The 26,653-nt window shown below is 41.1% G+C and overlaps 1 protein-coding gene across 8 annotated transcripts in view; it reads right to left on the reverse strand.

Moving 5' to 3' along the window:
* EBF1 (EBF transcription factor 1) overlaps positions 1 to 26,653 on the reverse strand; it is a 382,398-nt gene that overhangs the window by 349,706 nt on the left and 6,039 nt on the right. For all 8 annotated transcript variants that reach the window (XM_081034775.1, XM_081034776.1, XM_081034771.1 and 5 more), the window contains 5 exons: positions 25,834 to 25,990; positions 25,204 to 25,267; positions 24,524 to 24,579; positions 13,782 to 13,855; positions 3,974 to 4,042 (listed from right to left, as the gene is read on the reverse strand). In XM_081034775.1, coding sequence (XP_080890901.1) covers positions 3,974 to 4,042; positions 13,782 to 13,855; positions 24,524 to 24,579; positions 25,204 to 25,267; positions 25,834 to 25,990 — 420 coding nt within the window. The remainder of the gene's footprint in view (positions 1 to 3,973; positions 4,043 to 13,781; positions 13,856 to 24,523; positions 24,580 to 25,203; positions 25,268 to 25,833; positions 25,991 to 26,653) is intronic.

Genomic DNA, 26,653 nt, shown 5'->3' on the forward strand with positions numbered 1-26,653 from the left:
TTAGGGCTCTATGTAAAAGGAATCCTAGAGTATAATTTGGAGGGGAAAAAAATGTTTTTGTAAGACCATCTGTATTTACCCATATCACTGCTCAAAGAGTTTAGTGAGTCACGGGTAGGAAAATAAAGAGTTTTGTGAAGCAAATCAAGAATGGATGGTAATCCTAACTAACTAGATACGGAATAACAGTCTGCACACTTAATATGTTTGGTTCAAGCATTTATAAAGAAGTTTCCACATAGAAATGGAAGCTTTTTTATGGATTCAGAAAAACTAGGTTCCCAAATCAGACTACCCTATGTGACTTTCGTCATTATCATCTTTTCTGATTCTTACAAAGAAAACCTAATTAAGAACCTCCCTCATTAGTCTTCCAGAAAAATTAGCACAGCTTATGCTAATTACTCCTGCAAAATTTAATAAACTCGTTGAAATGGGAATAGTCTAATGAGGTTTTATTTATTGAACTAAGATAACTGCAAGGAAAAAGGTTAGGACACAAGAATATCCAATGTGGTAATAAAACTACAATTTATTCAATTTCTAAACACGAATTTTATTGCAAACCTTTTAAATTCAAATATGAGTTACTGTGTGAATATGTTAAATCAATCTCCACCTTAATTCAATAACTGCAAGTAATTTTTTGCTTTTTACTTTAACAATAATTACTACACATAGCCCTTTACCTCAACAATAATGAAATTTGCTGTTATTAGTTCCTGGTCATCAGCTATTAAACATAATACATTTGACTTTTCCCATGTCTACACAGCCCAAATATCTGGATCATTGGGCACAGCCTGGGTTTTATATGCTTAATCAAGTCATTTGGCATCAGTCAGAAATATAACCTGGCAGTCAACTCCAGATGCACGTTCCCTACATTTACAGGAATTTTCCAACAAACTTTTTGGAAGTGACTTGACAAATTGCCACAATTGTAAAATGAGTTTGGTCATATTTTTCTTACTTTGTTGCATGCTATTATACAACAATGAAGTAGAAACCCATTTTCTAAATCACAGTATGCAACTCCCGATTTTGTTAATTCCACTTTTTAGATAGACTATGCCAAGCTGATGTCCCCAAATCACTGGCAGAAATAATACAGCCAAAATTCAACACAGAAATAGCTTACCCTGCACCACTGCCGTATGACCGAAAGCCTCTTCTATCTACCCTATAAATAGTTTTCCTGAATAACCACTGCTAAAAGTCTTTTGACTGATAAAAATAGCAGTGTTCTTCCAAAATCTGAAGGACAAGCAAAGGGAGCTAAAAAATTATTGGTGCCCAGAAGGTAAATGTGTGTGAACACTGGGAAATCCTAACCCAGGGATTGCCTGTACCCTCTATAAAGGCATATTGTATGCGTCTTGTAAAAACAGTTACTATTGCTACTGAATGCGGGCCCCACAACCTATTTTTACAAAATATGCAGGGATTCACATCCATAAATCTGAAAACAAATCAAGCCCTAAGCACGTAACACAGATATTATGCAATCAGTAATATAGAATCAAATTGGAAGCTATGAAATTCAAACACGGTTGCCTTTTTTTTTCCTTTGCAGCAATTTGGTAAAATTGAAAAAATCTTTTCTATTTTGCCCTTACTTGTGTAACTTCTTTTCTTATTATTCTCTTCGCTCATCATTAAAAATGGAAGTTTCACATATCAGCATAGACAACACTGGAGCTTTTAAAACCTTTGGCAGACTGAAGGACAAATAAATTCTGAAAACTCAGATGCAAATAAGAATAGCGAAATGGGGTTTTGCATATCAGCTGGCATCCCTGCTTGAAAAGACAGTTCACAGGAGACAGAGCCAATAGCCAGCAAATAAACCTATGTTGGGACTTGTGCAGACGCACTGGGTTTCAGCCGTTTTTAAAACTCTCTTCTCTTAAGAGACCAACATTGGCTACAGACTGTTTTCTACTTTGTCAAACCAAAAAGTGGGGGAGGGGGGAATGAAAAGGATAAATGTCATGAGCAATATCTCCAAAGCCACCAACAGTATAAAGTGCGTACTTATTTTGCCTAAATTGTTTGAACTACCCCAGCCAAGAAAAGGTTTTAAGTACCCTACTGGGACAGATGCAAGGCGGCGACAATAGAAGCCACACTAATACAATCCAGGTAACACAATCCTGTTTCAAAAACACGGGCCGGGCTAATTACAGTGCTGCTGAGTCAAGTTTCTTATGCCATCGCAACCCACAGGAACAGGTCAAAATCAAATGTTATTCAAACCACAGTCATATCAACCTTCTATATCAGAGTCACGGCTTAAAACCAAACGAAGAACTTAAAAGCTTAACCCATTCACAAGCAACAAAAAAAAGTGTTTTCATTGCGGGTGGCAAGGTAAGGTTCTCGTCATCATCTAAACCAAAAGGAACTGTGTGGGAGAACAAAATGCTTATAGTTTCAAAGTTTGGGGGAATATTTGGGCTGGTCCTTTGATCAGAACACTTTCTTTTAAATGGATGAGTAAGAGAAACTTGTTTAAAATAACACGTGGTATTTTGAAGAGGTGTATTTAAATGAAACCAACAGCATAAAAGGTTATACTTATTTTTTTATCCTATTCATTTGAAGATGTGTCTTCCATTGCAGAAAAAGAAATGACATGAATGGTACACCTGCTCTCACAGATACACATGCTATTCTAATTCTACAGGCAGCACACAACCTCACTACACAGTAAACAAACACATGTATTAACTCTGAATCAAGTATATTAATACTTATTTATCAAGCAAAATGTGTGTTGTTAGTGAATATTAGTGAGATATTTAATTAAAATATCTGATTGAAATGTAAGCTTTATAAAGCTACTTGACAACCAAATTGGGTTTAAGCCTGAAGAATCACATAAGTCAAAATCAACGATCAATGTTGTGACACAAATTATGACGAAGCAAACACTTTTCAGTGTAACTGAAAAATGGGAAAGCAGCCCCAAAACAGTCGAATTGGAAAGACAGACAAGTGAGGGGTTTTTGGTCAAAAATCAATATTACCAGACCCAAAAAGGGACTTTTGTTCAGCTGTAGATTTCCTCAATGAGGGATCAGTCAGTCTTATTTGCAAGGCTCTTTTCCAGCTAGTGGAGGGTGCTGGCTCTTTTGCTAGCTGACAACTGACCGTATCTATAAACCTTCCAGGCGATTTAACTCTCAGTGAGTAATGTTATGTAACAAATGCTTTACCATACCTGTTTCCATACAACGAATTTCAATAATTAAAATGTAAAATGAATATTTAGAAGGCACCTTCACATAATAGTGCACACACTGACTTGAAATCGCACTGAACAACTAAAGCAGATTTATTGTTCTACAGTGATTTACTTGGTCATGTCAGATTAGTAATATGGATCTGTTTAAAAACATGATAATTAAGACAAGCAGGATAAATTAATCAACTTACAATACAGTATGAGCTACAATCAAACCCAGGAAATAACAGTAGAAAATCTTGGTTCACAGATCTCTTTAAAACTGCTTTTATGCATAAATAAAACCTTAAAATGTAGATGGATTACATCCAACAGAACTACTGTAGCTAAAAGTGATAATGATTCAAACATTTTTCAAATAAAAGTTAAATATTTATAAGCACCCTACCACATTTCATAAATCACAAACTATTATTATTTTATTTCTGAAGCTTCCTGGCACAGCATGAGGACTGAGCCACAGAAAGTCAGGAAAGAAAAAAAAAAAAAGATTCCTTTAGGAGCATGAATCAGACACAGAACCAGGGCAATCCAAGAAAACAGGCCTCCAGAAAACATTCCATATGGTTTTCCCAGGGATCGCAATCGCTCCGCGCGGCTTAAATCATGACCAAACAGGCAAATTTCGGCCACATGCATTCCTAACCCTCGCCCATGAGCGACACAAGGCAGGTGTTTCATTATAATGAGGAATAAGAATCCAGTGAAAGTAGTGGTCCCTACCTGTCAATTATCACTGGATCTGAGGGAGTCTCATTTCGGTTGCCACAGCTTTTCTTGTCACAACAGCGGCTAGGGAGCAAAAGCGAAAGGATTTAGTACAACCATTACAATGTAAAATCATCATTTAGGCAGACAGAAGGTTCAAATTGCTGGGTTGCAAATGCTAGAATTACCACAAAGCAATACCTGGCAATCAACGGATCCCTGGGACAGAACATTCTATGTGGGTCACCTATGGGTTAATGGCCAGGCTTAACCTCTCCCTGCACAAAGAAGGAGGGAGGGAGAGGGCCTCTCCGGGAGCCAGCTGACAGCCCTAAGATGGGGTCTCCCCATCACTGCCCGCGGTATTGGAAGAGTTCACTGTGAAATGCATTATTATTATATCTACCCAATGAGAATATTCAGGGTTGTGGGTGGCTCAAACGTTCTTCCCTCTAGATCACACTAATTGTGTGGAACGCGTCAATAATGAGGTATGAGTGATTTCTCCCCCTCCAGTCATTTTGTATTAAATGGATTCCTTTCTCTTCTCTTTTCTTTTTTATGGGAGATACTTCCTTCAACCGTAGGCTTTTCAAAATCCGAAAGCTGTAATTGTTTGTTTTTGAACCATCTTCATGAGAATAAAAGTACAACACAATAATTAAGATAAACAAGCGATCACCATGTCCTCCGACTTGTGGGCCCTGCGCTGGCTATCATTTAAGTTTTCCAGAAATGCTATGGACAATTGATCGAAAGCCTTAGCACAGCCCTGACAGGGGATGTTCTTTATTAGATCAGAGAAAAAGCAGTCATGGGCAAGAAAATCACCCACCCCAGCTGTGAGCCTAAGGCTGTCGGTATTTTTTTAACTAAGATGCTTCTAAAAGGTGAAAAATTAGAGTTTTTGAAAATTACCCATGGTCAAGGATAGTTTTCACCTGATATTTGTTTGCGAATAAAACATGGTGACTGGGGCATACTATAAAAGCACTTATTTGATCAGTCAAGGAGGTGAGGAAGCTATCCAAGGGTTATACATTACCAAACAGCACAAATTACACAGGCACTTTACTCCCTCTTTCTTACACAGGCACACATGCGTGTGTGTACACACACAGACACACACACACACACACACACTCAACTTAGTGAATCATAGAACCTAAATTTAGAGAGCTGCCAGAGAGAACCAAACATTGAACTTCATTTTCAGGACCCAGAAATACACTGCTGCATAGGGAATCTTCCACTAAAGCTGGGAAATCTCTTTCCTGGCTGTAACTATATGCCTGAGAAGAGAATCAGTTTCCAAATTTGGGGCTAATTCCGCTTGTCTTTCCTGTCTTCAGAAAGCAATACTAAGAGCTGTGTCTCCTTTGTCAAAGCCCCAGCTAACCCAGCACACCGCTTTCTAACCTTTGCCTTTCTGAGTCAGAGGGGATGATTTCCTCCAGGTCTGAGTTCTGCTATACCAGTGCTCTGTGAGTAGAAAGCCCCAAGTGTCCCAAATAGGTAAGAGACACGTGAAGGAACAAGGGAACGAGAAGTACAGTAGTTGGAATGCATGCGCATGCCAAAAACTCATTTTAAAACTCAGCTCCATCCTCCCTGAGATCTGGTCCTCTACACCTCCATTCCAAGGGCAAGAGAACATAGTGGTTAAGAATACTGGCTCTGGGACCAGAAAGAGCTACCTGTGGCAACCTGAGCAAGGTCCTCCCTCTCACAGTCTTAGTTTCCTCACTTATAAAAGGGAGCAATTGCAGTACCCACCTCTAAGTGAGGGGGTGCAGATTCAATGCAATAAGGGCACAAAGCAGGCTCCATGACTGGGCCTACTAAGTGCTCGATGCAGGGTTGGTGACATTATCACTCCCTGCTCCTTCCTCCTGCAGCCTCCTCCTCTAATTCTGAGCAAGGCTGCCTTGTGCTCTGCAGAGACAGCATGTCGCCAACAGCAGCCCAAGACTCCCTTTACCCAGGGAAAAATACAATCAATGGGAAGGCCTGTTTCTCCTTTATGTTTCCTATTTTATTCCTTTCTTTTTCAAAACAGCAAGTGGGCAATGCAAGTCCCCAGTGGCCACACCCTCACCAAGGTCCTGCCAGGACTAAGTGCCCTCCAGGGAGGGACTCTTGCAATTTGCATGCCGGTGATTGTGGACTAGAACCTACATCTCCAGCCTATCTGCTTCTCTCCCTCCCCACTCCAAGTTACTTTCATTTCTCCTTGGAGTCCTGCAGGTCCTCCCACCTGGGCTCACTACCTCCACTCGGTACTCCCTGCAACAGCCAGAGTGATCTTTTCAAAATGTCAATGGGACTGTGTCACTTCACTGCCCAAGACCTTTTAATGCCTTCCCACAGCACTTAGAATAAATCTAAGGCATGACATGATGCCAGACCACCTCCCAATCTCCTGTCACTCTCCTCCAACTTGCCAAGCTCCAGTCTCACTGGCCAATTTCAATCTCTCTGATGTGGCACACTCAGTGTGACCTCAGGCCGAGGCCCAGCCCAGCCTCCCTCTTGCTCTGCTCCTCCTTGGACCCCTGACCTGCTCCCCCTTCAGACCTCAGTCTCTAGCCTCTTTCCTCGGAGATGTTGGCCCTGATACCTGCCCTTAACCAAAACTAGGTTTCTCCTGGTTTTTCCTTTTAGGCACTTAACACAATGCAAATTATATTCTTACATATATATTTGTGTATTTTTTGTTGCTATCTTTCTTCTCTTTCATCAATCCGTATGCTTCATAAAGGAAGAAACTATCAATTTTATTTACCTAAGAAGTATCATAAGACCTGGAATAGAGCAGAGAAGTTCAAATATTGATTGATTGATTGATTGACTCGTAAATGAATGTAATGTATTGGAGGGGCAATACAATCCAAGAAAATACAAAGGTGACAGATAAAGAAAGCCAAGCTGATCCTCTGGGCAGGCACTGCTGATGGAACGAAGGTTCATTCCCACCCCACCCCATAGACCAAACCACCTCCCCCAAGCAAGTGCCACACTAAGCCAGAGATTTGTCCTTTGACTTAAGCACTGTCCTCATCTCCTTAAAATAGAAATGCCTTTGAAAAAAGCCAGATGAATTGAAGAATAGCATAAATGAGGACCACCCCTCAGTACTGTGCCCCCGGGGGCCAAAAGGAATAGCCAGATGCGAAGAATAGAAGTGTAGAAGGAAGGATAGAAGAGGAATAAAACGGGGGGATAAGGAGAGAGAAAAGAGAATCAGGGGCTGGAGGTCACGTAACATTTATTTTAAAAATGGGCAAAGTATGATGAAAAACAGCCCACAGGTTCCTATTTCTCAGGTGACGTCCCTGCATTACACAGTCGTCATTCCCAAAATGTTATTCTTGGGCTTTGCTGTGCACCTGGGGTAGCAACAAAACAGTATCTACAGCTGAGCCTACTTTTAAAAATACATCATACATATATACATACATATATACATATATATATACACACACAAACACATATATATGTATATATACACACATGTAGTATATATTATATATATGCATATATATATATACCCACACACACATATGAGACATATGTATGTATATGTGTATACCTATCAATAGCATATACATGTACATATGAAATTCTGTGCATTAGAAAGAATGAAGGTGAGTTTTTATGCACTATCATTATATTGCGCACTATATTATATTGTGAATTGAGAAAACCAAGTTGCAGAACAGTATGTTTGGTATGATCCTATTTCTGGGAGAAAAAATGTGGAAGGGAGAGGGTAAGGGAGGGAGGGAGTGAAAGAGAATTTGTCACAAGCATGGTTCACACCCTCCTTTCACTCAAATCTCTGCACAAAGTCACTGCCTTAGAAAGGCTTTCCCTGACTAGCCCAGAGCTCTCAACCCCCTTATCCTGCTCCGACTTTCTTCCTAACGCTCGCCACATTATATTTTATATTTACTTGTCTTCTTCCTTATTGTCTGTCTCTCACACTAGAATATAAACCCCACAAGGACAGGAATCTTAGACTTTTTTATTCACCCTTAAATCTCCAGCAACTAGAACAGAGCCCGACACACTAAGACCTTGTAAAATATTTCTTGAACGAATGAATAGAAACTTCAAAGCTGTAACCTCTAGGAGTGGAATAAGAAGTGGGGAAGAATGGAGGGTATATATCTTATTTACATACACCTGTAGTCTTCTGCTTTGTATTGCATTATTACTTTCCTGTTAAAATACTAAAACTCAACTGTCACTGGGGAAGGAAGGTCTTCCCTTAGACTGAGCTGACATCCACCTCCTGGGGCCTCCTAGTTCTGACCTCAGTACCAAGCAAAGACCTGTTCTTCCCATGATAGCCTTTCCTGCCCAAGAGCCCTCGCTGCTCTAAGCTGAATTGCCCCTGTTTCTTCCGCTAAACTCAGAAGGAACAAAAAAGGTGGGCTCCAACCTCTACCATACACAAGATAGGCATTAATCAAGGACAGGCTGAAAAAGAGAACAGGTTCACTTAACGTTTAACACAGAAGAGGACTCAGGATGAAACAATATAGTACGTGGGACAACAGACGCAAAAGTATTTCAAAGGAAAAGTTACCGGGGTAACGAAAGAACGCACAGTGATGATTATGTGTCCTCATTCCTGTGGGACTGATGGATCTTCATCCACTCAGAACGGTGTTTCTTAGGCTCCTACTAGGTGTGTCAGGCACTGTACCAGGCCCACACCTGGTATTCACTTCCGAAAGCATCTATAGGGGGCTTGGAGTTTCCTAATGTGCTTTGTCACAAAGCAGGACTCTCACTATTTCACATCCTTTCACCACCTGCAACCCAAGTGGCAGTAGAGCAATGTGACCCCTCACAAGAGTGTTGTACATACACTGTAGACTCAAAACAGCGGCCCTTTCCCCAACAGGCTCGTGCATATCCCGGAGAATTCTGCACACCCAGGGAAAAGCAAACTTATGAGTCTCTTCCTTAGGCTAACACAGGTGGTGTATCGCCAGTGAGCTGGCACACAGCTCCGGGCACGCATAAATCAGGGCAAGAAGCAGCTCGATGTTTCCTAGTCGTGGGAACTGCCAATCCTCATTTTAGGGACAATGGAATTTCTTCTTCTAAGTAGAGGCTCTCTCAACTGGAGAAAATCATCATATACATCTCTAAGCTTTACAGTAAAAAACAAAATACAGTGGTACCTCGGTTTTCGAACGTCTCCATTGAGGAACATTTTGGTTTATGAACGCCGTAAACCTGGAAGTAAATGCTTCGGTTTTCAAACAGGATTCAGAAGTCACACATGTCACACGGCTTCCACTGAGAGCAAGATCCTGAGGCCTAGCTGTCGGCTTTTTTCGAACATTTCACAACTCATGGATTATGTTCGAAAACCGAGGTACCACTGTGTCTTACCTATTGAGCAAAAGGGGCTGGAGAATGAGGTATAGGAATTATCTGTGTAGTCTGATTAATCGTTGTAAGAATAAGTTCATTCTTTCCTTGAGTTTACACATATTGTCAAGTTTTCTCATTCTCTTAAAAAAAAAGAAAAAGAAAAAAGAAGCTTCATCCTTCTTTTTTCCTGAAACACTCTCCTTTTATTTCAATGCTCTGTATGATTCACGGCTCTTTTCCCTGATTCTCAAACTGACCCTCCTTCCTTGCTAAATCTGATTATTCCTCAAGAACGTATCCAAGGACCCTTCTCTTTCTTTTCTCCCACCCTTGTCAATCCCTTGAAAGACCACAGCTTCAACTCTCACCTTTGGGAAGTGAAGTGGGTTATCTGAAGTGGATTAGCTCTCACCCTGACTCTTCCCAGCTCCAGGCCACAGGTCCCCCATCTGTAGACCTCTCCACAGAGAAATCCTGCCTGGACCACCAACAAATGGGCCCATCCACTTCTTTGTGCGCCTCTCTCGCCCTCCTCTCCATTCCTGTGGCTATTATCCACCACAAGTATGTCCTCCCTTCTCCAAACGGCCTCAGTCCTTTGCTTACCTGTCATCACAGTCAACCCTTTCTACAAGAGTTAGCTGCCTACAGGTCTCCCCTCCCAGGCTAACCCGTAAACTCTCCTACTGCAGAACCTAGTCCTTTTTGGCTCCGCCAACACACTAGGTGCTAAAAGAATGAATGCAAACATTCTTCACCACCATCGTTAGAGTAAACAAAGTACATTAAAACGTACTTAGTAGACACTTCCTTTCAGTGCTCTCTTATCAATCGTTCACTCTGAGCAACTGCATGCCAGGTACCTGGCTAGACACTGTGGATAACGCTGCTCCAGCTACTACTATTAATAATAACAATAGACATTTCAACACTTACTATGTGTCAGGCACCACGATCTGCATTTACGGGGATTAGAGCATTTAATTTTAACCACCACCTATGAGAAACAATATTTCCCCCCATTTCACACACAGATAACTGAGGCACGGAGGAAAACTGAGTACCCTCCCTGCCTTCAAGGAACTCTTAGTCCAACCAAAAAAGACAGGCCGTGGACACAGTTACAATGTGTGGAACGCTCTGAAGGAAAAGCACAGGACATAATCAGAATGCCTGAAAGGGGACAAAGCTCAGGACGAGGGCCTGGGACGCTGTCCTGAAGAAACCCTGCTGAAATGGGAATCAGACAAAATCAGAATAAGCTGGCAAAAGAGGAAGGAAGAAGAGGCCAGATCAAGGGAGAGGCTACCCCTGAGAGCTAACTCAGACCCCCACAAGAAGCCAGGTACTGATAACGGGACTAGCATGCTCCCCTCAACAGAGCACTCATCCATCCTGCGCACTGGAAAGAGGAAATCTGCTTCAGCCTGCCTGGGAGGTCGGGACCTGGGTTCACCTACCAAGCATAGTACCTATTTTCCATTTCCATTTAAATACAGGATGTTCAGATGCACTTATAATCAAATTCCTTATGGACTCTATCTTTAAAAAAAAAAACTTAATGGGGCCATATTATTTTAAGAACTTAACCACCAGGTATTAGCAAAATGTAATGATAGATTCCAATTTACCAAAACATGCAGAAATTCTCCCAGAATTCCACAGAAAGAGCTCTATGCCATCAAGTCAAAGAGGTTTTGTCTCAAAGAGTGGCAATAATTATAATGCAATGGCAGCAAGTCGTTTAGCAAGCTCATGCCATGGGGTTACCCTCAGAACGGGACCAAATGGATTTCTTCAATTTGCAACCACATGAGACACAACTTCCTGGTGTTTTTCTTTCTTTCTTGTTTTTTCCCTTTTTCTTTTACCTTTCCCTGCCACAAAACAGAATCATCCCAAACCCTTTCCTGTCGATGTAAATTCTCTATGTCTCATTTACCATTGCTCCAATGTACTATAAACATACAGCTTTTGTGACATCAACGCAAAGTTTTATTGTGCTGTTAGCCTTGACAGAAAGCACTGCAGAAAGTTGTTTAGGAATTAAATATCTAAAACATGCTATTTTAAAATCCAGAGCCCTCACTATTTCATGTCTGCAATGAAGAAATTTCATCTTGGGGAGAGCAAGCTGTCTTTTGCACCATATGGCTAATGGTGGTGCATAGCAATTAGCCAGGCTGATTAATGGTGAACAGACTCTAATTTTATGCTTATAATTGAGCCTGCATTTGCACCCCTGGTGCAAATTCAGCACATCCCAACTTCCACTTACAACAGGCAAGAAATCAAGAGAAATAGGATGGTGTGGAAAGTGAGATTTTTTTTTCCTAAAGCCCCCTAAAGAGCATCAGATTTGCAATTTAAAAGACTGTTAGCCACACAATAGATGACAGGTTTGTGTAATAGGGTCATGGCGGCCTAGTAAACAAACAGTACCCCTTCCACATCCATAGGCAGCCAGCAAAATCATAATCTGTAACAGTAACAGGATGACATTTTGAATATGGCTTTTCCCTCTCAGCCGTGCAATACAAACATCATCATTTGCCTTCAGTGGCTTGAGGATTTTATTTTTGCTATTTTTATGTTTCTGAAAAATAGAAAGAGCATCAGCAGTAAAGCACACCAACCAGCATAATAAAGTACTTTCTCGACCAATGAATTTTAAGAACAAGAAAAATATAAACTGCATTAATAGAGGGTAGGCTTGTGTGTGAAAGGCACAATATATCTTTAAGTATTTCAAGAATAGAATTATTCCTAGCGTCGTCCAAAAATGTACAGATACGAGACGCAAATCTATGATATATAGATATTAGCTGGCCTATTGGTTGAGATCCGTCTTCCTGTCTGTCTCCTATTTCTCTAGAATCACATGTATCAGAACACTGAAAATTCATTCCAATGACATTCTAATTGTGGGAAGCTGAAATAGAGATACGTACAGTCTAAAAAACCCATAGTACAAAGGAGGTTATTTTTAATGCTTTTCAAGATGATTTTACTCGTTTAATTCTGAAAAGCATGACTCAGCTTTAATCGTACGATTGCTATATACAGTATAGCACTAATTTTTGCCTAATAACATCTTCTAACAAATCCATAACCATATTTTTGGGATTTGCTACTTCTTTAAAGTTAGAGAAAAGCAACCTGTTGGGGTTTTTTTGAATAATTAACAAATTTTAAGATCACTGAAGCAAAACTTGTGAAACTCCTGTGTATGTTAAAATAATACATTAGAAGTATGTTTTTTTAAAAAAGAAATACGAAAAAGGAAATCTTTAGATATATACATAATTATAAAGAAGTAGTTAATATTTGGGATTTCACTAAGAAAACACATTAGGCCTTCCTATTTTATTTCCACTTACAGGGTTTTAAGACTGAGTTCCCCACGAGTCCATGAACAACAAATAAAGCCCACCCATGCTGAAGTGGCCGCTGAAGCCCTAACCGGATTGGTCAGTAAAAGTCAGGAGCCAAGCATGCTTTGTGCCAGGGAGAGCCTGCATGGCTAACAAAGCAATTAGGAGCCTTTCTCCGAAGCATAGTGGCATTTTCATGCTTTATCCAATTACTCAGAATATATTGGGAGCAAAGTGCCAGTGTTATTTTATGTAGAATAAGAATCCTAAACTGCAAAGTTAAAAGGGTGTTCTCTGGCCTAGTCGCTCACATGTGGAAGGACTGGCTGAGGCTGTGGATGTGAATTTGGTCCATTTGCCTGTCTTCAAATGTAGCTTCAGTCTGACATCAGGCAAAAAGAAAAAAAAGACACTCACTTGGGGATGACATGCATATTTACACCTTTCGGGGGTTCATCTTTGATACCCTCTAAAAGATCACTAACCCTGAGAAATATTAGCTACACTGGCAGTTATATACTAAGGTTAACTAAGATTCAAAGATCAGAGTCACGGGGGGAGAAAAGAAAACCCACATTCCATTTAAGGAGAAATGACACCTAGGTATGGACAGTCACATTTTTAAGTGGGAGAATTAAAAAGGGGAACCATCGCTTTCAAATCTTATCCAAACAGAGGCTTCTGTGGACATCAATAGAACTCTTACTCATTTTACAAGCGACGCAGTTGAGCGCATATATTAACACTAAAAGGGTAATATTGTATTTTATTCGATTGAAAGGAAGAAGGGGAGGGCACTGCTTTGTGCCCATTAACAGTGTGGTATCAAAATGGAAATGTATGTCTTACAGGATGAAATCTAATAAATAATTGAGAACCACTCTGATGCCTGACAATTTAGTACCAAATACTCAACATCTCACAGTTCTTTGTAGGTAGTCTCATAGAAGCAGGATCAATGTGGACCCCCAAACAGACCTGAGTTCACCTAGCTTTGAGATAATCAATTCATCTTCTCTTTGCTAATTAAAGGGAGAGAACAAGGTATTGCTTACCTGCACATGATCTCATGTGTGAGCAAGACTCGGCACATTTCTGGGTTCTTGTCTTGGCCTTCATACACTATGGCCTGTAAACAAAGGCACGATTTGAGCTAAGAATGGAATCAAGAAGCAGAGAACAAACTATCACCACTGAGTTCTTGACTACTTCACCACAGGTGCGAGCCCATTAGCTTTCAGGAGGCAAAGGCCTCACTGGGCTCCTTGTTTCAAGACCCGTTGTTAAGGATCAATCCAAATGGAGTGGAAGGGGATATGTTCCTCTCTGGCTTGTCAACCACCATATTACGACCCACATCTGCATGAGTGGATGAGACGGTTGTCTGTCATCAGGACAACCACAATTCTCCCCTCAATTCAGAATAAAAGCAAATTTAATCAAAGAGGAGGGGAAAATCCAGCAGGTTTAGCAGCCTGAGACACTACTGATGTGAAATATAGAAAAGTACATGGATTTGTATGTTTTTGCCACTTCATTTTACTAGTTCCAGCCCCAATATGTCGTGTTCTGGAGGTGAGTAGTAGAAAACAAGTGGAGTTATGGTTCATGAGTCCATTCACTGTCTTCTTTGAGATGATTCATCAGTCAGGGAAAATCCTTCTTCCCCCATAACAGGCTGAAAACATATGCTCTCCAGGGGTACACCCACCCCACAAGTAATGTTCACTGGCATATGTGTGGGCTAAAGCCATAGAGTTCTCTCTCTAAACTGAGAATTACACCTGACTCTCAAAATCTGGAGTCCCAAACCACCTCACTAGCCAAGATGTTTTTGTCTGTTTTTTGGAATGTGTGTACAAACATTTTGCTTCGGATCCCTAGGGAGTTGCCCTGGGACCTCAGTTTCCTGGAAGATCTATATGTTAGTACCTGGGCCAAAGGAAAACTCACAGCCACCGGTAGAGTAGTGCTCTGTCCGCATTGGGATACATTTTAACAAACTTAACACTGTATCGCCACATAATACTAATATAACACAGCTTCCAATTGTTAATAAATTACTTTCACACATTCACATAACCCTCAATTGCTTGGTGATAAAACTACTTAAATTAACCAGACTATCCTTATTTAGTACATGCAGATGCTACAGTAACTAACTTGTAGTTGGCTCTAATGGGCTTTATTTATGAACCTGGGCCTTTCAGAATCTGTAAATGATGGGGAAAGCTTAAGACACAGTGTGTGAAGACCCTTGGAGCAGGCTCTGGTTGAGATATTCAGCTCCATGACAAAACAAAAATCGCAACAAATTTGAAAAACTGACAAAAAGTACCTGCATAAAAAGAAAACATTTCCCTACCTTTGGCCCATCAAAATCATTTTTTATGATTAGTCTATCATAACTCTGTATTTTTTTAAGGTTTTACTTTTGACATAATGTGAGATTCACAGAAAAGATGCAAGAATATATAAGAATTCCAAGATACTCTTTACCCACACTCCTCAAATATTTACATGTTACTAAATTTGCTTTATTCTTTTCTCTGTAGTTTTTTCCTGAATCATATATTAGTAAATTGCAGACATACCCTCAATACTTCAGCATGTATTTCCTTACAACAAGGAGTTCTCTTACAACCACAGTACAATTATCTGAATTAGAAAATGAACATTGATACAATGCAATAATCTAATCTACAGACCTTACTGAGATTCACCAATTACCCAAATAAGTCCTAATCGTAAAACATAAAAAATAAAAAAATCCAATACCAATCCTTGCATTCAATTGTCCTGTCTTCTTCAGTACGGAAGACTCCTGAGGCTTTGCATTTCATGATATTGACATTGTTGAAGAACACAGGCCAGGTCTTTTGTAGAACATCCTCATTTTGGATTTGTCTGATGTTTCCTCAGACTTAGACTAAAGTTAGACAATTCAGTGGCAGAATACCACAGCTGTGGCCCTGAGTCCTTAGTGCGTCAAATCACACCATGAACTAATTCCACTACCTGCAGTAAACTGACCATTTGGTTAAGGTGATACCGGCTATCCAGCACAAATCATCAGCCAGATTTCCACAGTCAAGTCACTACTTCACCTTATGTAATTCATAATGATCTTCTGGGGAGATAATCTAAATTATGTTAATATTACATTATCCCTCACATTTTCATCTCCTCGTTATGACATGCATTGACGATTCTTTCCTGCATTTCTTTTTTGTGTGTTTTGGTTTTTTTAGGGTTTTGTTTTTTATAATATAGCAAAGAGTCCAGGTGTAGGTAGTTGTTGGAAGTGGTTAAGGGGTTCAGGGATGTCAGAGGTGAAGTCTTTGATTTTCCTGGTGTTTTCTGGAGTTGCCTTGAGATTACAAAATGGCTGATCAACCCAGAGTGTTGCAAAACTACAGCTGCTGCCTTGATCAGTTCTCCTCTAAGGAGTCTTCCACAAAGCCCTGCCCTACAACTTCTGCTTCTTTCCTGTATTCTTAAAAGACCTTTTCAAATACCCAAGAAGTTGCTTTACTCAAGAAAATGCATTAAGTACATCGAAAACATTTTGAAAGGCAAAAATTACATCTGCCTGCTTTCTTTACTGCAATCACTGCTGAAAAATCAAAGAAACACTGTAAATAACTGATTAGCACTCACACATGGTGCTAAAAAAAAAAACCTAATCACTCATTTCTGTGAAATCCTATTATCACTACATGTTTTGTATGTTCTCTTAATACCCCTGACAACCTCTGTTCCAACTTTAGTTTTTTGTCATGCAAAACTAATGCAAGTAACTTGGTAAATAAATTCACAGGTATTGGTGGGGTTTTCCCTCCTGTGAGAAAAAAAAAAAAAGTTTGGTTCTTTTGGGGACGAGAGAGTATTAGTTATTTCAGACCATCTCATTTTGATTATCTCTAGGTGAGAGATATTGTTTTTACTAAGGCTGCTGATTCCATTGAAATCAGTGGGCCCATGATGATATTCAATTAATGATATGTTGCAATGCAAAAATGCATGTGACTGCCACAGTGGATGACCCACGGACTCCAAGAACCCCGTGATTTTATCTTTGGTGACTGAACATCATTTGCTGAAGGCACAGGCCTCCGTAATATATCTCTCTCCCAAATGCCAAACTGTCACTCTCTTTCTGGCAGCAGTCAAAATGGAGAATCTTTCTCTAAATCAAGCGTAGGAAAATGAACGCATGAGTTTGGATTTGCTGAGAAATAGTCAAGAACTCTAAGAAATGGAAGCATGAAGTTTCTGCTGTCCCTTTTCGTTGGGGCCTCAACAAAACAACATTTTTCAGCACCTAAACGCAGAGAAAGAAGTGCTTGCTACTTCTGCGACTTCTGAAACAAAAGCAAGTAAAACAGGGAGTCTGCCCGCTCGCCTATCGAGTAGAACTAAAATCCTGTGAACAGAGTAAACGAGAATTTCAGTGTAACACGTTCGCTAGAGAGTGCAACTCAAAGGCAGATTCACCTCCATCTCGCCAAAAGCAGCTTTTGTTACTGAAAAGGCTTGTTAAAACACACAGACACAATACCATAGAAAAGGTATGGGCCAAGAAATCAACAGTCTGAGGAGATCCAAGACAGGGAAATATGATAAACTAATTTCGATAAATATCTCTAATGCAAAGTATCAACAATAAGACAGGCTTTAAAAAAAAAAAAATACCAAGTTCTCCCTCCAGCTTATACACACAACTTATAGCTACACATGAACTCTCCACCATGTATATTTAGTACACACATCAACACGGGTTCCCAGTTCAGCAAACCCAGACTTGAAGCCTAAAAGGAAAGGGACCCTCTAACACCAACTTAGGGAGAAGTTCCTGTTTTTCTTCCCAATTTAAATATGTGCCCCTGTGGGGTGTGAGTAATGCTCATTGAGGCTAGATCAGCTGGGAAATCACAGAAGCATATAAACAGCATTGACTATTTTAAGTGAAACCATTTTAATAGACAGCTGGTTTAGGGCCCGAACAATGGAACACCAAGAAGAAGGCTTATTTTCATCCTCCATAGTAAATCATGCGTCTGCTCCTTGTGAGGAAGGTAGGCTGCTGTGAGAGCCACAAAGACAACAGTGGTTTAAATAAATCAATGTGTTTATCAGAAGTAAGGATGGGAGGCCTGTTATAGAGATGGGTGAGAGTGGGAAAGAGAGCATAGAAAATATATTATTTAAACAAGTAAACTGATGGCAAAGCAAGTTGAGGTTTTAACCGACAAAACAAGAACTACAATATCAAGCAGAAAACAATGTTTACCACTATACTGCCAATGGCAAATAAATGCTTTAAGGTGGCAGCAATGCTTGTTCAGGAAGAAAAGCAAAAGGATAAACAGTCCTAACTTCATCTCAACTTTAACAACTTGGTGAAATTGATAAACCAGCTGTCAAAACTTAACATATTTGAAGCAGATTTATTTTTCTGATATACTAGCTTCCCTTTTCTTAAGATCCTCCTCTATTAAGTGGAAAGAAAATATGAAATGATGGGTAATACTCTATTAACTTTCAGAGTGAAGGGGTTTTTCCTCCCCCAAAATAATGTTTTATAATTAACAAAAACAAGAAGGAAAAATGGGAATGGTTAAACTTTCATATCCTTACTCAACAGTGCCAGAAGGTTTACTGTGAGAGGATAAAATGCCATCAATGTCAGATGCCCAATTATAAATTAACCTATGACATGTTTGAAAAGAAATCAATCAATAGTGAAAATCTGCCTTGGTTGCCACTGTTTTAGAAGGCATCTTGTAAAGTGCTGTTTACCCCTGCTTTTCTAAAATATCACTGGGTTTTAAGTTAATTGAACCTTACTATGGATAGAGACCACACAGTAAAATGAAAAACACACAGTGAACATATACTAGTATCACACTTCAATAGGATGCCAAAGGAAATACAGAGAATTAAGCATGGCTTTCTTTGTTTACTTTTCCAACAATTTTAACTCTTTTTGTTCCATGCCGAACTAAAGAGGGTGAGGAGAATATTTTGACTTTGGGTCATTAAAATCCAAAAGGGTTTTAGAAACAAAATGTTTTCATTATTTTGTTTGTTTGTTTACACCCAAACGATAGGAGACTTGTCATCATTAGTTTAGAAAGAAAAAAAGAAAGAGAAAGAAATAAAGGTAGGTAGGTAGGTTATCTATAACTAACAACAATTCCTAATTTTCTGTTTAAACCAAAAGAGTAACCTTGAAAATATGTTACTCTTTTATCCACATGCAAAATAAAAGACCAAACCTAATTCATTGGTCGCCTTAAAAAATAAGTTCATGAACGTACTAAGTATCTCCTTTAACCAGAAGTGAAGTGTCCTCTAAGTACAGGCTGTCAAAGAGCATTTGGTAGCCAAGTTACAAAGAATTTAAATTAATCAAAAAATGATATGAACACCTATAATTTCAACGTACTGTAATACGAATCATTACATTCCACCACCAAGTTCCACTGCTCCTCATTAAAAACAAACAAAAAAAAAACCAGTGCTGGCTAATGTGGTCCTAGAAATTTCTAGAAGGTGAAGGAGCCCTGGTTAAAATTAACCTGTGCCAAAGAAAACACTACAAATCTGACATTTCATAAACAATTGTGTCAAACAGCAATCCAACATTAATAGCGGGATAAAATAAAAATTAGTTTCCTTCAATTAGAAGCCTGGCTACTGGTGAACAAATTACAAAGATGTAATTTCAGCTCAGCAGCTAAGCAAGCCGTTTTCAGAACTGAATTAGGAAAGTTGCAAAGGAATGATATCATATTCAGTATGCTGTTCAGTTACATCACAGCCCTGAATAAAAAGAGAATGTGTACCAAAAGCAGTTTGCTTTAGAATGCATCTTTTATGTCTCAAAGAAATAAAATCCCTTATATTATTCAAATGCCAAGATAAAAACTGAATCATTCTAACAACCCCATATTGTATTTCTTTTCCTAGCGGTACTAAAAGATATTTCACCCATATGGTAACTACATTTCCATCTATACTAGTAGATACAACTGGCTTTGTCAACCCAATGGAATAATAATAATAATGATAATGATAATAATAATAAATCAGCTAATTTATTAAGCACTTAATGTGTGCCCGTCACTATTCTAAGCACTTTACATGTATGAGTTCATATAATTCTCCTAACAGAGCTTCAAGGTAGGTGCTACCATTATTTCCATTAGTTTGATTCCAAATGCTCACATATTTTAATTACTCAGTAAGACCAAATCACTCTTGCTCAACAACTACATAAACGATTCACCAAAATCCAAACACTGCTTCATGACTCTCAGTAATAATATAAGTACAGACACAAGAACAGTCTATCGATGTAGTCATACAAGTTCGATAAATGCATCACCACTAATATGTTCGTTTTTAATGCTGTTCAAACATTCACATGGAAACAGCTCTAGCGTAAATATCCCCGAACAAATGGCTGTATATTATCCAGGAGGGAGCAGTTGGACCGCCAGACTGAGGAAGTACTAGGCCATCTGGCTCCGGCAATCTCTCCAAAACCATCAGCTTTGTTTTCACCCCCAGACTCCAAACAACACATTTTCCACTGTGATGAGTTTACATTTTCCCAAACACAGGTCCTGATCATGCATAAAAATTCCAAACTTCTTCATTCCTCTATGTGCAAGGAAATTTAAATCACCTGCATTTTTGACATGTTACCAAAGGAGAGAGAAAGCTGCTGAAATATGGCTCTTGACTACAATCTTACCCTACCCTTTTTTGTTTGTTTCCCCAAATATATGAAAGAACCTCTCTGCTGGCCTAGTGAATTCCTCTGGAACTTATTGATACACTAAAAATGTGTTTATCTACCAATGAAGAAACATGAACTGAAAGGGTTGTTAATCAAATCTGTGTAGCTGTGGCAGGATATAATGAAACAATCAATAGGAAAAAATGCACTTGCATCAATAACTTCAAGTACCGGGAACATCAAAACAAATACACAAAGAGTAGCTGGGAAGAGAAATATGACAGCATTTCTGATTATTGTACTTTGGACCCCCACAGTGCTGGGACATCATCTACCTTCAAATCCATATACACAAGAATTATGTGGGTGTTATTTTCTCCTTTCCAAAAAGAAAAGAAAAAAGAAAAACGCTTTTGTTTGGGGGCAGGGAGTGTTTTGTTTTTGATAACTTTATGGAATTTGGTACTCTTTCTTTGAATTATAAAAGTGTCACTTTTTTTCAAGCAAGATGTTAGGAGGGAAAATAAGTGAAAGGCTTTTTTTTTTTTTTTTACCTATTTCAAGATAAATAACTCAGTGAAGCAATCACAGAACGTAATCATATTTCAAATACTACATGAAAATCTGAAATGAGGCACATTAAACCTCAGACCTTCCCACAGGGTTCATTTGAGCCTCTGCAGTAGATACTGTTTCTGGATACAACAGCCATAAACTTCTGGATTCTACAGGCCTTTTTGCATGCTCACTAATGGAATACCAAAAACAGCAATGATACAAAAACAACCTATTTTTAGTGCAGCTAAACTTGGTTTTGAACAACCCTTCCCAAAAGCAAGCCTCTTATTTTCTACTTGGTGGACGAATTTTTAAAATATCGTTATATCCTTTGTGTTTCATCAGAGAGGCATAGGAAAAAGGGGGGCTCAGATCCTTACACATTCACTTGAAGCTTTAGCTTTCCTGGTAGAGTCCAAAATTAAGAGTCATTACCTAATATAGTGTAATGAGACACTTTGAAAAGGTGTGAAATACTGTGTCATACCAATACAGCTTGGTTGGTTGAGTACATTTCTGTTTGATCTCAGTGATTCTAACTCCACCCAAGATCAGGAACATTCTATGAGTCTATAGAGTGCACAGCTTGTTTGGGATTTTGCTTGCCAAAGATTCCCTTTGAGTTTTAACCCCAACTTGTGAGTCAAAGATATGACATCACAAACATAAAACTGCATCTCTGATCTGAAAAGCGTTACAATAAACAAGCAGCTAAGAGAAGACACTTGAACTGTGGCTCGATAGTCCCTCCGAAATTTATGTTACTAGAACTTATCACATCACTGAAATTGTTCCAGTCTGCATTCTAAATATCAAAATCCTGAATCTATCTGTTAGAATTTCACAAGGGAAAACAATGTAACTATTTAATCAGTCAGCTTATTATCAAGCCTTAATTTGGTTTGAAGGGGTCACGGCATATTTAACTAATATCAAACATTTAAGAAATTTTTAATCAGACTTGGTAATTATCATAGAATAATTTCCAGCTAAATGAGAATCTATTGTTTTACTCATCCAGGCTAAAATATAACCATTACGTCACAGTTAAGAAAGTTATGCTTCTTCAAACTGATGAGCTTTTTTTGAAAACTATTGTATTAACTGTACACAAGAAGCTAACCTACTTCCCAAACTCTTACAGCACATAATCAACAAACAAGCAACGGGATAATGGCAAGGATTGCCTTTCAAAGTGAAAGCTACAGAGAAGGCACTAGACAATTATTATGAAAGCAAACAGGTATGCTCAAAAAGAAGCCCTTTCTCTTGAAATTTTTAGACTAAATTCAGAGAATTATTTAAACCTTTTCTCAGGTCACGCCCCACCAAAATATACAATTGCATACATTTATAATTTTAACTTTCAGATGTCACATTATGGCAAATGACTTTCTCATACTTGCTATTATTAAAAATAAACTATATCTTGCTCTAATCCCCCCACACACAGCGGGTAAAATTTATGATACCAAGTGGTCAAAGAATGCCTTAAGCTATAGTTTTTCTTAAACTCTATGACCTTGTTAGTAAAATGACATTTGATGTATTGCTTTATAAAAATCAAGATGATTCTCCCACCACATGAGAGTGTGTAAAGTAGGCTTCATTTCATAATGGGAAAATCAATTCTGGTGGCATTTTTTGTTTAAGGGGTCTAAAATAAAGTTTTGAGAGAAGTTAATCACTTCAAACATGTCCTAATTTTGTGCTCCTTACAACTGTTCCTTTCATAGTGCTGCCTATAATTTAAAGTTTAAGTGGCCAATGTTACACAGGCAGACAGGCCTTATATCCTGGTTTTGGGGGACTTCTTTATCTTTTAAAAAAATTCTAATAAATACACATGCCATATGTAGTAGAGTTCATACCTTCCCCTCCCCTCCCATCTTTTCTTTCCTTTGATGAGAATGGCAGGAAAGGATATCCAGGATATCAAAGACAATTTTTTAAAAACAAAACTGCACTTAAGACATTTTTGTTTTGATATCATAAAAAAGAATGTTACTGAAATCAGGCTTTTATGTTTCTGATTGGCAGGAAAAAAAATTAGCAAAATACAAGGTGTGCAAATGAAAGGGAATTATCCTATGTAATAATTAAAACCAGTAAAACAAACAAAAAAAGACCAAGACTAAAAGTATAACTTTGGATTTACTCTGACCAATCAACTAAGAAATAAACAAATCTTCACGAAAGTCAAATATTTTAAGCAAATACTTGAAATAGATTTCAACAGGTATTTATTATTTTAAAAAATACACATCATACCCTCATGTTTTTTACTTTGTTCACAATAAGATATGAGAGTAATAATCAAAATTAGCTGTTATTAAATTCAATCTTGCTGATGGATTTTAAAACTCCCAGTAGCTGGTTGATGTGCATTTAATACAACATATTCAAGCCATGACTTACCTAAAAACAAATTTTAAATATGCATATATACCCTAATTTGAAACCTTCCAAACCAGTATCTATGAAAGAAGATCATCTCCCTGGTTTTAAAGGGAATATTTTAAAATCCCAATCAGGCAAATAAGTCTTAACCCTCTTGCTTAAAATAGTTGTTGATACAAAGTGAATAACTTTTCTCTTTGTTCTGATTTCTTTCCCCCACCCAATAAATCTGTCCTTTTTCTGTAACTATGTCCTCCAACTACCTAACCAACTATTTAATTCCAAACTAAACTTTTCCCTAAAATGTAAAAGAGAGAAAAAAAAAAAAACTCCTATGCCTCATTAAAACGTCAGGCCTCTTTTCTGACTGGGCTCATAATTGTATCTTTTAAACCACACATAACTCAACCTTAATGTATACTGCTTGACTCCTGCGTGTTGGGGAGCTTAAGAAAATGCCGTCTATATACCTTTAAGACCACAAGCTCACTCATGCTGCCTGGCCTGTAGCCAAACTTGGAGGCAAAAGCAGGAAGATTTTTGCAAAATATCCTCTAACAATTGTCGCTCCCTCTCCCAACACCACCACCACCACCACCACCTCCTTTTTGAAAATCTGTGAGGTGGATGTCTGGCTCTCAGTCCATCTCACCATTCCTGGGAAAGCTGCTTTGGCCCCCACCCACTCCCTCTACCCTCCGCCTCCCAGGGGAGGCCCCAGTGGTTTGGGTTTCACAAGTTGGGCCCACTGTGCACCAAAGTCCCCAGGCACCTTTTGCACCCCGAGTCTCCCTGGCCGGGTCAAAGTAAGTTCAGCCCATATTCTCCCTACTCAGCCCCCCGTAGTCTTAATTCCCAAGGTCTGAGTTTCTCTTAGAAGAAAGGAGCCGTCGAGCCATCTTTTCCACGCGGCGGGCGCAAGCGCGCGCGTGGGCACTTGGAAGGCGGCTCTGGGAGCGCGGCCGGTGGTCCGCCCTGGTGTTGAGAGTTCGAGTCCCAGCCCTCTCGCCATGGAGTAGGCAGCTTCTTGACGCAACTACATTTCACAGCCCAAGAGTCACCCCTGCGGCGCGAAATTAAGAAACTTACTTGTTTTGTCATGGAGTCAATGAGGCGCACGTAGAAATCCTGCTCCGTCCTTATCCCTGGGGAAGCGGGGGAGGGGATAAGGAAACGAAGGAGAATTAAGTGAGAGAGGATCTGCGGGGAAAAAACAAAGAATGGGGCTCCAAGGCTCATGGAACTGCGATTGTCCCAGAGCAGCAAAGCCAGGAACCCCCTTCCCCAGTGTCCAGAAAGGGCCTCTGGCCTAGCCCCAGCGCTCCTGCGAGCCAGCCCCGGGCATCACGGCGGGGAATGGCGCGGGACCCCCACCTGGCTGCGCCACCTTCCAGCCGCAGGAGCCCCTGGGTGCGCCCTGCGGGAGCCATCAAGGCCGAGGTCGCTCAGCACCCTGAGCCCACGGGACTTTGGGCCTGGAGTCGGAGCTAAGCCGAGGCACCCGGCCTTAGAAAGGGGTGGGAGGGAAAAAGGCGGCCTAACGAGGGCCGGGGCGCCACACCTGGCCCCAGGTGCGCGCAGGCCCAACAGGGCCGTGCTCGGGCCACTCGGGGCCTCCTGAGGCGCAACCTTCTGAGGCGAAACTCGGGTGAGGCCGGTTTACGCCGAGGATGGTGGCCGACTGGGTTTTGCTGGGGCTCTCGTCCCCCACGGCCCCTGCCCTCCCCCGGAGCCCCGGGGTGCCGGCGCGGACCCGACGTGAGCCTCACCATTACTGTAGAGGAGCTGGAGCCGGTAGTGAATCCCGTTATTGGTCTTTTCGCTGTTGGCTTCCTAGGTTGCATCAGGACGCAAAGACACAAGAGACGCAGGAGAGAGGTCGGCGTAAGCCACTGGACCGACTTCGAGGCCACTTTCCCCATCCGGCCCCCGGCCGGGGAGCCGGGCAGGCTCGAGAGCAGCAGAAAGTGCGGCCAACGGGGATCCCTCTGCCGCACCCCCTACCCGACCCTTACTGCTCCCTCTTCCCAGTCAGAAAATTGCGTGGGGCGCGCACAGGCGGTCCCCTTCCCCTCGGGACTCGGGACGCGGGCCTGGGCCAGCAGAGGCAGGCGCCGCGCGTGGTCGCGCGGTCGAGGACCGGTTCCTCCCCGTCTCCCTGGACCCTGGGGTGCGAAGGCGGGCTCGCCGCTCTCCAACTCTGGGGGCTCCGCGCGAACTTTTTTGGAGCAGAACCTCACGGACGAGGAGCCCGGGTTCGCCCAGGACGGGAAGTGGCTGGGGGACCCCGCGCAGGAATGTGTTGCGGATGCTTTGCACTGGCGGAGGAGCTCGCCTCCCGAAGCGCCTGGGCCTGCTCCCAGCCCGGGGCGAAGGGCAGCGGCGCTGCGCCCACTTACTTTTTCCTTCTCCACGAACCCCACAAAGGCTGTCCTCTCGATCTCCACGGGCTGGCCCTGTCTGTCGTAGAGGGCCAGGACGAAGTGGAAGAAGTTGGATTTCCGCAGATTGGAAGGCGGCTGCTTCTCAAAGTGAGCCCGGGCCAGACCCACCCCGCTGCGACCAAAGACGCAGAGTTAGACGGCTAAGCGGGACCCCGATCCGCCACCCCCGTCACCCCTGACGCACTCGCCTCCTCTGCCCCCCAAACGCCCCGGGGGCGCCCTACACGCCCATTCAGGCGCCCCGGGCCCACCCGACCCGGGAACTTGCATACGCTCGCGTGTCCTGTCCTCCCAGCGGAGCACAGGGCGCGCCCCCAGAACTCTCAGAAGCTCTGTGAAAGTTTTGTTTAGTTTTGCGCAGGAGGTAAAACGCTGTAAGCATTTACTCCAACCTGACGCGCGCTGCGTGGGGAGGAAGAAAAGTGGCGGTGGAGAAGGTGAACCCGCGGAACAGAGCGGGTCGTTTACAACTTAGAGGGAGGGGGCATGGGAATTGGTTCCCGCCAACCCCTTGAATCTCCAGTCTTAGGTCCTTGGGCAGGTGAGAAGGGATGGGGAACATGGTCAGCTTCTCGCTGCAGCAGCCATCCTCCAGGAAACCTCAAGCGCCCCTGCCAGTCGGGGGTGCCCGGCCTCGGGAAGCCACATGCCCCCCCCCCAAATAAAATATCTGGAGAAAGAGGATCTAAAGGTGGAACTCAGAACTGTCGGGTGGTCGCTGTGGGAAAGGGAACTGGGACTGTTTTTAAAAGATTTGTCCTGACAAAGTTTTGCT

Source organism: Rhinolophus hipposideros (assembly GCF_964194185.1).
Source record: "Rhinolophus hipposideros genome assembly, chromosome: 23".
Taxonomy (NCBI): Eukaryota; Metazoa; Chordata; class Mammalia; order Chiroptera; family Rhinolophidae; genus Rhinolophus; species Rhinolophus hipposideros.